General features: G+C 41.6%; 1 protein-coding gene across 3 annotated transcripts in view; it reads left to right on the plus strand.

Moving 5' to 3' along the window:
- The first annotated feature begins 901 nt into the window (after positions 1-901).
- Positions 902-13,961, plus strand: part of AVEN (apoptosis and caspase activation inhibitor) — a 74,136-nt gene continuing 61,076 nt past the window's right edge. The window contains exon 1 of one of the 3 annotated variants that reach the window (XM_015864788.3): positions 902-1,499. In XM_015864788.3, coding sequence (XP_015720274.1) covers positions 1,245-1,499 — 255 coding nt within the window. In that variant the 5' untranslated portion in view covers positions 902-1,244. Of the gene's footprint in view, positions 1,500-13,700; positions 13,728-13,961 lie in introns of those variants that run through there. The other 2 variants (XM_085549049.1, XM_085549047.1) reach the window with 2 other exon arrangements.

Here is a 13,961-nt window from a genome sequence, read left to right on the forward strand (position 1 = left end):
GCCTCATAGTTCTCTGTTAACATATTGTGGTGTTACCTTTTGTTCCATGTTTTCCTATAACTCAGAGCAACAGTGTCTGAATGAAACTTCGGTGTGCCATGGTAACATAATTTATGTTGTCTATCGCAACAGGTTATAATAATAGGGAGATCAAAATTAAATTACAAAATCAAAATGCACACGTACAACACCATGACTTTGCTATCTGCCTCAAAATTATTGACGCATGAACTTCACACTTGTGAGCTGTAATGATATTTGCTATTTGTTGCCAAATATTGCTGATTTATTTATTTATTTATTTATTTAGCTAGCTGTAAGTACTAATTACAGCGAGCTGTTAAATCTGTACATCTAGTCAGCTCACAGCTATCTGCAGGCAGATTGTTCATGTCACAGATGAATTGTGCCGCAGATGCAGTCACAGCTTGGGTTTGATGGGGTTTATTAGCTCTAGCTCAGTGCTGGGCCTGCCAGGCCAGTGTTGGCGGTGCATGGAATTGCTCCAGTGTCCCTGTGATGTACTTGCTGCTGATGCTCCCCTCTACTAGATTTATCTGCTTGCACATAGCACTGGAGGCACGCTAACTTTGCTGGCCTGCAGTGAGTGCATTAAGGCCTAGCATTTACTACAGGCAGGTGTAGTGCAGAGATACAACCCACGATTTCACAGCGTGGGCGCTCTGGCAGCATTGTGTTGTGCGGATTACTGGGCTTAAAAACCCCTGAAAACAGACCTTTTAACGTGCATCTCCAACTGAGAGCTTGCACGGGAAAACCAATGGAGTAGGTGTGGGGTGGGAGATCGGTGAAGCTCCCTGGGCACAGCATGCGGACCTTTCAGCTCAGCAGAGCCAACAGCCTCGCTCCGAGGGACTAAGCAGTCCCTGCTGGGGCGCTTTGGAAGCACGCAGCAACGCCTGACAGACTTGACTTTGCACGGGTTTGCATGCAAGCAGTCATCCACCAGGGCTTGGTTCCTTTTTTGCCCCTCATACAGAGCAGAAACGAACTTCAGGCAGCTTTAACATCATTGTTTCCTTAGCATTAAACCGCACTGCTTTGGGGCAGGCCCGGCCGGGCGCACCGACGAGCAGGGCAGCAGCAGCCGGTGCCGCCGCCGCGCGGCGCCGCCATTTGCCGCTGTCGGCCTGTCGGCCGCCTCTTTCCGGGAGGAGGCGGGGACCGGCGCGGCACGGACCGTCCCGGCCACCGGCGGCGCGGGGTAAGGGCGCGGCCCGGCCATGCAGCCGGAGCGGGGCGGCGGCAAACCCCGGAGGGAAGGGGGCCGGCACGGCCGGAGACGGCCCGGCGGCGCGGAGAAGGCGGCCGAGCCGGCGACCGAAAGTAGCGGCGGGGACGGCCACGGCCGGGGAGGAACCGGAGGCCGCGGGAGAGGCGGCGCTCACGGACACGGACACAGAGGAGGCGGGGGCCGGGGAAAGCGAGAAGCTCGGGGCCGCGGGGCAGCGCCGCCAACATCCACGCACCATCGGCGGGTAAGGAGGAGGCGGAGGAGAGCCCGCCCTACGCACGGAGCGGGGGGAGGCGGGGCCGAGTGGCGGCGGGACCCGGCGCGGGGCGAGTGGCGGCGCTGCCGGCTGTCGCTGGTGTTGGTGCGTTGCGGGGTGGTGGTTTTCTGACCTAATGCATCAGTGGTTTGGTAGTGGGAAATACACGTCTGCTTTGAAGAGTACAGGAGTGCAAGTAGGGGTGAAGAATTGCTGAGTATTTTTGGCAGCTGTTAACAAGTCGAAATGAGTGTGTTCCCTCCCCACCTGCGCGGAACTTGCGAGAACGTGGAGCCAGCTTGCACAGTAGATGGCCGAGTCACAGGAACATGCGTTTGTCACTACGCCCAGTCGCTGGCCCGTGATTGAGCTAAACATAACGTCTTTTAGCAGGTTAAAATTAACACAAACGTGTCTTCCAGTACCGCACCCACACCTCCAGTTTGCTATGGAAATGTTAAATGTTTTACGCAGCCCACCGTGGTATGAGATCAACACTGTGTCTTCAAAAGCAATTTCCATTACCAACAGCACTTTGTAATTCAGGGCTGATTGCTCTGGCAACACTCCGTTCAGGTTGCCTTGCTTCCTTTAGTTTTGTTGCAACATAGAAATAATGACTGTCCCAGGACTGGCAGAAGGGGTGCGGTCACAGCCTGATGGGTTGGTACTGGCAGGGTGGGGTTGTCCTGGGGTCGCAGAGCAGCTGCTGCCCCCATCCTTGAGTCATTCTCTTTTATGGTGTTGTGGTTTCCATTGGCCCCAGGCAGTGTTTTGTGTGCATTAGAACAGCCATGGTTGCCAGTGGTTTACAAAAGCTGTAAGATATATGTATGCAGTGACAAAAAGGACAAATGTGTTTTAACGCTCATTTTTAGGATGCAGCTGTATTGATACTGTCTTAATTGATATTACTGATACAGGTCTTAATCCGTGTGTGCTCTCAGCACACCTGTCACAGGTCTTGCATTTGCCATGTGCTTCTAACAATTAGCCACAGTGCCAGCACTTGGCAGCCTGCACCTGGGGGTGTCCAGTGTTTGAGCCAAACTAAATGTGTCCTGCTTGGAAACAACAAGGTCTTTCAGCTTGGTCTTTTTTTTCCACCTGTGTGTTCATTTGAGTCTGGTGAATGCTAGGCTGTGTTTTCTAAATGCGTTCAGCTCTGATCTGGCAAGAAGTTATCTCCTTTATTCCTGGGTCTCGGCCTTCAGTCTGTTCTGCAAGGCCTCAGGTTTTACTGGCTCAGAGAGAGGGAGCTGAGCACAGTCTAAGTGGTTTGTGTAAGGGGGGACTCTACTTGTTTTAAGCAGTGTAGACTATGTATCGTTTGTATATAAATTGTTGCTGCTAAGCCTGATACAGAAGCGATTTTTGCTTGCTAAATCTTTAGTTGTCTGAGGGTTGTTTTTTCTGTTTATTAACTTCAAATGGTATGAAAGTAACTGGATTTGGATTTGTTGAGCCTGCTGAGTAGTAAAATGCAAGTAAATTAGGGGTGGGTGGACTTAGTAAAGCATCAGAAGAGCACTGCTAACACTGTGCTTCATTTGAGAACTTGGAAACACCAAGTGGAAGTTTTTACAGTGAGCAAAAAGTTGGCATTAAACTGCATCATGTTTTGGCAGTAATATTCTTCAGTAATTTGCATTCATTTTAAACTAATATTCATTTTCAAAGTCTATGTTTCCAGTGTTTTAATGTAATGGTTCCTTGGACAGTTTGTGAAGCTGCTGGATGCTGCGTCACGTCCTGCCTAGGCTGGTTTTTTGACCTGTACATCAGGGAGAAGAAAGCACAGCAGTAGGAAGCTGGCATCTCATTTTTTTGTGGGCCAGTGAAGGCTGGACTCCATATGTTTGTATGTTACTGTGAGTGTGCTGTAATTCCTTAGTAACGGGTGTTGAACTGTGCTACTTTCCAATTCTGCCAAGACTGAGTTGCTTAGTCCTTACTTTCCTCTGGGCGATAAGGCAGAAGATCAGGACACTCTTGGTTATAAATCATAGACTGCTCTTCTGGTAGTTTCACCTGTGGGTCAGCACCTTAAAAGTGTTGATTTCTATCGGCTGTTAGGACAGCATCTTTCTTGAACAGCTTTAAGGAACAGCTCTGTTCTTCAAAGAATGTTCTGCTTCTCTCGAGCATGGGAGGAAAAGTGCTTTTATTCCTTGGGAAGAGGAAACAGAATCTTGCACTTCTTAGAACTAGTGTGCGTGTTGATTTAAGTGGCTTGACTGCTGAAGGTTTAGAATCCTTGTTTCAAAAATAGTATTAATCTGAAGTCTGATGATGACCAGCTGGTTCACCAAATGGCACATTTCTTTGAAGATCTGTCAGCTCGAGGAACTTTCTGTTGCTCGTCTGTTTTAACTTATCTAATTTATGTTAAATAAATGGAACACATTTGCTGTTATTCATTTTTAGTATTGTGAATATGCTTGAAGTAAAAAAATGCCATTGAAAACGCTCTGATGTTATCTCCTTCTATCCCAACTCCTCTATTGTGGTTAGGATTCGTATCTTTTTTTGATGTGCTGTCAGAAACTTCGGATATAGAATATAGTCTATAGAATATAGTCTGTTTAATAAAATAGGACTCAAACTGTGGATGATACAGTTGGCTTTATTTTGATGGCCCTATACCGCATCCTTCTGAAGGCTGCTTAAGAAAGCTTTCTTCTGGCCTGTAATTTAATGCTCATCAAATTTGCAGTGTACAAAACATTCTTGTAACTTCCTTTCCTGTTCAGAATGATTCATCGCGTGTGCATGCAATGCGCTACCACTTGGAGTTGGCAGGTTTAGTTCAATGTTCCTTTTCTAACTGTAGGTATCGGTTACAGATGAAAGATGAATATGTTGATTTGGTTGCATTCTTTCTTACCTTGTGCGTTCATTCTTAATTTCAAGATGACACGATCACGTCTATTGATTTTGTTTTTAAATTGTCTAAAATAACACCCGTCAGATGATTTTGCTCTTAATTAGTATGTGCTAAACCTTTACAGTCTAAGCAATTGCAAAAAGCAATCTGTTCTCAGGCAGCTGCTCAGTAACAAAAGCTGGGATTGTTGAATGTGTTGATTTCTGTTAAGAGCACTGTAACGCAGCCCGGGCATGTAGGAACAGAAATAAATATCCTCATCTTGAGTGCAACACATCTTTTGATACTTTATGTCAATGTTCTCAAAGGCAACTGGAAAAAAAAAACCCACTTATTTAGATCAGCGTATATCAGTTTGTGAGCTGTATTTAATTACTGATGAGGTGTGAAGAGTTTCCCTGCTTAGCAGTTTCTCCAGTTGATGAGGCATGAAGCAGCACTGACTGATTGCCCTGGAGTGTGGTTTACTTTATTTGGAGCGTGATTTAGATGAAGCCTCTCCATAGCTGCGTGAAGAAGTGTTTGGAAACTTCATTACTCTTCAAGTGTCAAATTGGTGTTTGTTACATGCGATCCTTCAAGGCCTCCTAGCTCTGTAGCCTCCTGAGGATCAGAAGCACAGAGGAAGGAGCTGGACTCTTCTCCCTGCTGTCCAATGACAAGATGTGTGGGAGCAGCACAGCTGCCCAAAGGGAGGTTCAGGCCGGGCATCAGGAAAAGTGTCTTTACAATGAGGGAGGTCAGATGCTACGACAGGCTTTCCAGCAAGGTGGCTGATGCCCCATGCCTGCCAGTTTTCAAGATGCGTTTGGAGAATGCCCTTAATAATAATGTGTTTTAGCTTTTGATTAGCCCTGAGGTGCACAGGCAATGGAACCAGATGATCTTTGTAGGTTCCTTTCCAATTGAACTATTCTATTTCTATTCTATTTCTATTCCTGCATGACCCAGAAGGGAAGTTGGAAGGATCTAGTTCTTTTTTCATTCAGGCAAAGATATTTTGGGAGAGCATGAATTAGCAGTGCTCTGTTAAGCAGGAAGGTTGCTGCGAACAGATCAGAAACAAGATGTTTTAGGCAAGACAAGAAGAAAGGGATGTTCATAAGAAGGTCTAATTTGGGCACTGGGAATTAGAATGATGACCAAAAGGATAGGTATAACGTGTAATACGTTATCTAGGAAGTATATGGAAATCAGTATATAAAAATATTGTCTGGGGTTTTAAGCATACAGTGAGAGTTATAGAGCCTGCTCAGCTGCTGTGTCACTGCTTAGCACAGACCCCCCCCCCCCTTTTTTTTTTTAATTCCCATTTTTTTTAATTTTTTTTTTTTTCTTTCCTTTTTTCCTCATGCTGTCTGCATTGGAAGAAGAGAAACCCTTTTTATCCAGCCAAAATTAGTTTATTCTGTGCAGCTGCTGGACAGTGCAGGAACCTGCTTTTCCCAGCACCGGGGAGTGCATGGTAGTAACCATCCCAGATTGCTGTGGTTTAATGGGATTCATTGTTAGTCTTTCTTTCTATTTTACCGACTTCCCTTTTGATTTTGACTCAAAATACTTGCACTGACAACATGCTATTCAGTATGTTAACCTGTGGCACCCTGCTGCAACCAGCTCCACTGCTGACATCTGTTTGTGCACCTTAGTGATTCTCAGCTCTGTTCTGATGCCTGTGCCTGTTTTTCTGCCTCACTATTAAGAGCTGCTGTTCCACTTCTCTTCCTGAGGTCTTTGAGGTAATAACTGGATAACTTCAAAACGGATTGTCCTGAAGCTTTGTGAGCCCTGTATTTTTTTACGTGAAAGACAGCTTTGCATCTCGTCATTGTTTGAATTCAGTTATCACACGTAACGGAGTGGACCTTACTCAGACGAGAGGCAAAATGAGAACAGTCTGAACTCCGGGGAAGCTCTCCCGGGAGCTCGGCGTCGTGTTTGTCTGAAGCGTTATATTATAGCATTTAAGGGCGAGGCTGCGGGTTTCAGGAGCCGTTGGCTCCGACGCGCTGCGGAGCGTGGCCGCCAGGTGGGGCAGCGGGGGCATCGAGTGGACCCCAGCTGAGCTCAGGACTAAGTAACATTGTCTAAGTAACATTTGTTGCAATGGAGTTTGTAGAGGAGCAGACCTTCCTGCTGCTGCTGCTTTCCTGCACAAATCATTGGGGAGTTCAGAGACAGCTGATGGGTTTGCAGCCATTCTAATGGTGCTGCAGGGCCCTTTGTAGCCAGCAGCAGGTTTCACTGTATGTTAAAGGAACAAAAAAATTACTAATTATTGATTCAGTGCTAGTTTAGAACCTCATAATGTGTACACAGGAACATTTCTTACTGCTTTTCATAATCAAAAGGATTTCAGGCCTCTGTGATTCTACAGTAAGGCAGATGGGGGGATCTCTTTTTTTTCCATTGTTTTCTGTCATGTAATCCATCCCTCTGTGTATTAACATGTGGGTTTTCATTTCTCTTGTTATTTTTAAAGTAATCCTTTAGCTCCTTGGCAGGTGAATGTAATAATACGCTCTGCCAGTAAAACCAGTGAATCTGCTGGAGTGTGTGAGAACCTTGCCTCAAGGTTCTGTTTCTATTCTTGCTTCATTTTCCCCAGAGGAAAACTGCACAGTTGCAGTCTATAACACATCTCTCCTTAACCCTGGAATATCCAAGGTGTTTGATGTGCATAGAGCAGGGTGATAATTCTGGGCCACAGCATTTCCTTGGTTACTGCTCTGTTGTTGGTAACTAAGTTGATTTTTTTTTTTTTGTTGATTTTTAAAAATTATTATTATTATTTTCTTCTACATTCAGGCATAGTCATTCTATCTGCTTTGCCTGCTGTACTGGCTTACGTTCTTGTTAATTCGTAGCAATAGGTGGCATACCCATGGATGCAACAGAAGCTCCAGTGGATACCATGGTCCTTAATTCTTTTCCTTCTGCTTCTGTCTTCAGCTGGCAAGTGTGTTAATTATTGTCCCAGAGTGATCAGTGAAATTTATTTGTGGGGAGAAAATTAAAAAAGCTAATGGTTGCCATTAAGAAAAGCTTCAGTGTTTTTGGTTTGACCCTTAGTATTTTATTTTTTGCTAATTGGATACATATACATTAATGAATTAATGACTTACTGTCAAGAGTTTTTGTTTGTTTATCTGTTTTTTGTAAAAGCAGTTCTGCCTTGTTTGATACAGTGAATACCAGTGGGCTTGTAGTGTTTTCCCTCCTGGTGGAGCCAAAGTTGAAGTTGCTGACCAGTTGTTTGTGTAGCCGAGTACTGTCTGGAGCTTCCTGGTTGCAAATTGGATGCAGGGTCCTCCTGCAGTTTCTGTACTGTATGCATGCAAAGTACGTCTGGAACTGGCAAACAGTGTAAACTGTGTTGCAAGTAGAAATGTGATATGTACCATATAAATTCCGGCAGTCGTGAATCCCAACAAATATATATCTCAGCCCTTTCCCTTTTTTTGCTAATTTGGATGTGCATGAATTTTCAGCAAGTTCTAAACAATTCTTAGAGCTTCTTTGCAGTGGAGTTGCCTGAAGGATCAGGATGCTCTACTTTTTAGAATTATACTGTAGGAACCAGTGGCAAAGTAAAATTACATTTAACATCTTGTTTTTATGCCATTAGGCTGTTTAGAACCTTGGACAGTGATTCTTTATTTCACATTGTTGGGTTTAGAGAAGCTAAAGGTTATAGCTGGATAACAAAGTGATTTGAATTACTCACAAAGCAAAAGAATTAAGGTGAGAGAACTTCTAATGTATTATTGTTTGCTATAAAGTCAGTAAGGCAGCTTCTAAAATTACTTCAAAACCAGGTTTCTTTCTTGCGCACTTCATGAATGTTTTTCCCTTTAACCAGAGTGTTATTCCGGTAACATAAGGCATAGGTTTGAGAACAGGCTGTCTTTCTGCCATAGCTAATCCTATCTCTGGCTAACTCAGAGTGATGGGTTCCAGTATCTAACATTTATGAAGCAGTCTTTAGGATTTCATTCAATCTTTCAAAAATTCTTATCCTGTGCAATAAAGACTGAAAGCTTTTTTCTTTATGCTACCTGTTCTCCCAGCTGCCCTTTCAGCTAATTAAGCTTTTCTTTAGCTTTGGTAGATCTCTCTAAAGGTCACCAATAGAGCAAACCAGTGAAGAGGATTACTCTTTGCAGGGATATTTTTTTTCATTTTCTGAAAAATCCCCTCTTGAGGCTCTTCCTTCCTAAGTCTGAAATAAAAAAGAGTTAGCTTTCTCCTTTTTCTATTGAAAACACTTAAAAAATAGTTTATATTTATAAATCTGTATTTGTACTAAAAGAGATATGATGGCTAGGTAGGGAAGTAACTTGTTTATGAGGAAGCAATGTTTAGAGATCACTGATGACCTACTACGACTACTGGAACAGGTAAATACAGATACAAGAAAGTGGTGAACAAAAAATGTGTATGACCTCAACCCCTAGGCATGCCTTTGAAAAATATGTTTTCTTTTAAGTTACTCTGTCACATATATCACACAATGGTAGAATGCATTTAATGCTTGGTAACACTGATTAATGTGGTTAATATGGTTAAAAAGTCAGAAGGTGCAGTGAACAGAATAGGAAATTTTTTTTTTTTTCCCCTGTATTTTGGTATGTAAGTCTTAAAAAACAAACAACAAAACAACATAAAAGCCAAAGGATCTGCAGGTTGCTGTACTGATTCGCCTAAGCTGTCTGCCAAGGATTACAACTTCTACAAATGTTTGCTTTCTGTTGAGTAATTGGAAAGGGAAGAAAAATCTTATCTAAATGATGTGCTACCCTGAAGGAGGGAGTATTCTGAAAAGTGGTTTAATGATTTTCAGCGAGACAGCAAAGCAGATTGATGCACTTATCAATAACTGTTTGTTTTCTTGCTTTATTACATCCTTTGTTAGCCACTGCAAAATTCTTTTTGAGGCAGAAAAAATGGCTCTCAATGAAGTAATGCAATATTTTTAGCCGTTCTAAAAAATATCTGGCAAAATCATTTCTGTATCTGCCAGTTTACATTGGATACAGCTTGTTTGTGAGATTGTGGAACTGTTACCACTGATGCTTATTTGTGAAAAGGCAGTTGGTGGACACACAGAGTCTGTTTTAGATGCGAAGAGAACATGATGGGAAGGTTTGAATCTGCTATGAGTAATGAAGTGAGGGATTTGGAGAATGTGGAGAAGAGGAAAAAGTTGAAATTGCAGTTTACTTTCTGCTAAGTTTCAAATACCCAACACAGTCAGGTTTTTTCACTTCCCAGATAAGTGACCTGCTGTTGGACTTTAATACTTTTATTTGTGTTTCCATCAAGTCTCTTTTTTTCCTTTTCGGTTTCCTTGCAGTTTACACAATAATGTAATGCTGTCATAAAGACAGAGCAGGAATGAAAGAAAGAATGATGCTAATTGTTTGTTTGTTTGTTTTGTTTTTTATTTGTATATATACAATGTTTGTGTACCTGCGTGGTGTGTACTACAGCTCAATTGCTCCTGCATCAGGTGTTCCCTTGCTGTGCAAAGCAGAGAAATAGATTAGGTCAATTCTTACAAAGCGTGTCCTGGCACTGTATTCTTGTGGGATGTGAGAGACTTCAGCTTGAATGCACAGAAATGCACATAAGTGAATTGAATTTATTTCCACTTTCTGGGTGAAATACTGTAGTACTGCAGTAGCTGAATAAACATGGATTGTATTTATGAACACAATCCCTTTGGGATGCTGTGTTTTGGCACTTCCCTCTGGCCCTAATTTGTATTTATTCTCAGGTCCTCAGGGCAAACAGTACTGTTTTCTAATGAGTATGTATGTCATTAACTGAATGTAAGTTTCATATTTCTTTCAAAAACTGTACAGTGGTGATGTAGTGTGCTGATTTTGATAAATTTTTGTGCTTCCGTTGCCTACATTGGGCAACTGCTTTGAGACCAAGTGCTTATCACCATTTGTGGTATAAAACTGTTTCTGATGTAATTGAATCACTGGTTGTTAATCTTTTGTATTAATATTTTGACATATAGACAGAACCCCTAAGCATATTAATCGTGAATTCTGAAATTCTCTTATGGCATTTGGGGGGACATACTCCTCTGAGGTTACACGATCAACTACACTGTGAGCTGTACTACTTACAGAGCTTTAGATGGGCTGGGGTGATGTTCTACTGTGTTTTGATTAGGAGGAGCATCACTGGGATATGTTAGCAGACATAGGACTATACTTTGAATCATAATGCCTGTTGATTCAGTGTGAGCCTCTCTGTCTTGAAGGCAGCTATACCACAAATCAGACATTTGGTAGTAACTTGCTGTGTTAAGGGGCAGCATATTGTGTGCTGCCTGAGGGGACCCCAGTGGTTCATTTCCTTACTTCTGCTGAGCTGGTGCTAGGGCTGGGACTAGCATTGGCTTGCACAAGGAGAGCTGATAATGGGGCGAGTCTGTGGCTGCTTGTTTTGCACAGGGCGAGTGTCAGTGCAATCCTGCCTGTATTATGAAGCAGGGATTTCAGTCTCTACATTTAGAAATATACTCTTGTTGAATTACCTTTTTGCTTGTGTCCATTAGTCTTGCATCCCTATACTCAGTGTGTGGTTTGCAGACGTCTCTGAGACTGGAAAAGAGGAAAACTGAGCTTCATCAGTGACCAGCCCATATGTTTCTCCCATCAGTAGGAAGACAAAGGAAAAAAAGGGCTTTGATGTCTGTTTATCAATTGGGTAGCTAAAACACTCTCCCCCCACACACACCCCTGATTTCAACAGTCTAAAGAAATAAATCAGTTTTAGTCTCAGAAATACTGTTTAAGAGCTGGGAGTTGAGAACAGTCTTTCTGATGCACCACTGCAGTAACGTGTTTTGTGTGGTGTGACTCGATTCTTTTCTTAGTAAGTGTTATTCAGGACTGTTTGTTTCTTCAGTGATTTTTTTTAATTTTTTTTTTTTTCCTTCTTCTTTTTAATACAACTGGCAAATCTTTTTCATGCTTAGTATTTTAAATTTAATTTATGTTTTCATTGATAAGCTGTGTGGCTGCTTACTGGTCCTGAAAATCATTTGGTTTTGATACCCCTTTCTGGAAATATTCCCCTTTGAGGATATTTGCTGCCACTTTGTAAATGTGCTGATGTAACCTAATTTCAGATATGGTGATGGTGAGTCTGCCGGCTGGTTGATGGAAAGGCAGTAGAAATCAAATATTTTTCAGATGTACGTGAAACTACAAGTAGAAAATGGCAGCATGATAGTAATGAAGGATGAGAAATGTAGGGGCTGTGCTACCGACAGTGGTACAGACATGGTGAAACTGGGAGGAAAGTAGGATGCTTTTCTTCTGAATTACTTATATAGAGCTATTTTAGGGTTTCAGATTTCTGGAGTATCTCCCTGTACAGCTTTAATTTTCGTGGTGTGAATATTTTTGTGCATTTGCAATATGCTGTTATTATGGGGTAGTTCATCTGAAAAAGCAACAGATGTTGAGTATTTTAATTTGAATTCAAGATAGAAGAATTTCCCACTGTGCAGCAAAAATTAATACTTGTACACTGAACCTCTAAAGTGATGCATTTCACGTGCCTCACTGACTGTCTTAAAGAAGCTAATGAGAAAGGAAACAAAGAACAAGTCACAAGTATTCTAAAGATCTTGTTGATGGATTTACAGATCAATGTAAATATTTTTACCAAGGGCTTCTTTTTGTATTTTTATTAAAAAAAAAAAACAAAACATCAGCACAACTGTGGAGTCAACTAAGAACACTCATGTTGATGCGTGTATTATTTGGAACAGGAATATTTACAGGAATCTGTGAGTCTTTAATCAAAAGCAGAAAACAGAATTGCCTTTAGAAAACTACCTTGGACGTTGAAAGAAATTGAAGCATGGGATGTGGTTTATCAGTGCAGTTGGCCAAACTGGCCAAAATTGCTGCTAGATAGGAAGGTCCTGCTTCCCAGATCCCTTGTCTTATGTCTTGCTTCCAGCCTACCTGTCCTGTTTGTGCTTGTCAGATTCAGCTGTGAGCTGATATCTGGACTTTACCTGGCAGATGTTTGACACTAGTAAAGACAAGAAAGCTGTTGATAAGTGTTCTGCCAGTTTGGGTGTACACTTTCAAGACTGCTGTTCTATTTGGCATCCTTCAGATTTTCTTTATTAATGTTGTACTAATTGAAAGTAGCAGTTTGGGTGACTATTGTTTTTTTTTTCAGTGGATTTCAAAATACAAAAATCAGTAATGTCTTACTCCTTACATGCTTTCCTTTTCATGAAATAGATGCATTTAAAAGCATTCAGACTTTTAAAAACTTACTGGATATGATCTGGTTTGTTTGTTTGTTTGTTTTTAAATTCAGACACTGAACACCAAAGTAACTATTTCCAAATGTTACAAGCTTTGGAGAACTGTAGTTATTGTAGCATGGTGGACATCTTTCCAAAGGGCTGTCTTATTTTCTTGGGGAGGGGAAATTGAACCATTGAGAAACTTCGTCAAATTTTTCGTTTCCACTCATGAGAGATCCTGAAGCTTCTATAACTTTTGGTTTTCATCTTGGCAGGGAGTTGCTGGATTTGTGTTGGCTTTGTTCTAAAACTGTGTACTTGTAGGGGGTGTTAAATAAACATGAGATTTATCTGCTGTCTGAGGTGTTTTCTAAACGTTATTCATTTGAGCAGGCTCTGTTAAGTTTATACGTTAACCTTTTGCATGCTAAGATCAAGGATGAATTTTTTTCATTTCTTCTGCAGATGGTTGTTATTTTGAGCGTGCCGTTGAGATAATTTGTCATGCTCTTGTTTCATCACTGATATGGTTTCAGAAAATACAAGGCTTTTCAGTAGATATCAGTTTATAATACTGATGTTTATTGGCAGGCTGTCTTGTTCATTGGTTGATGAAGACTACCAAAATAGCAATATCCTTCAAGAAGTCTGAGGTTAATGTATATCTTCAGTTAACTGATACTTTGAACTTATGGAATTCTTCATGTGTGTTCTTCCCAAACTTCTGTTGAAACTGTTCATATAACTGCTTTTGAACTTTTAGAAATGCTGGAGGGAAACAACAAGATGAAATGCTAAGAAATAGGAATGCTATTAGAGGTTTCCAGCACCTGAGTGGAAGAGCACCAACCTGCCTGGCCTGATTTTTGGCTTTGACTTTGAACAGGAGTTTGGAGAAGATGATCCCTTGCAGTTCCTTGGAGCTGGGACTGTGTGGTGATTCTATGATGTTAACACATAAGAATTGACTCCTTTCTGAATACAGTCATTCCAATGCAGCTGAGAAGATCTTTAGTCAGGAATGGCAGATTTGGTATGAACAAATATCTTTCTGTGGAGATTTTCATTATCCTTTCTGAAATACCAAATATTATTTTGTTTTGGAATATGGCATAAAACGTTCACATATGTGCATCCATATGTATACAATATATAAAAGCCCTGATTTTGTCAAGTGCAGTCTATGTGTAGGAATAATTAATCTATCTGAAAAAGCTAAAACCTTTGTGGCAATGTACTTATTTTGTGAGGTTTTATTAAAACCTGT

This window comes from Coturnix japonica, chromosome 5 (assembly GCF_054131305.1).
Source record: "Coturnix japonica strain WE chromosome 5, WE-NBRP24, whole genome shotgun sequence".
Taxonomy (NCBI): domain Eukaryota; kingdom Metazoa; phylum Chordata; class Aves; order Galliformes; family Phasianidae; genus Coturnix; species Coturnix japonica.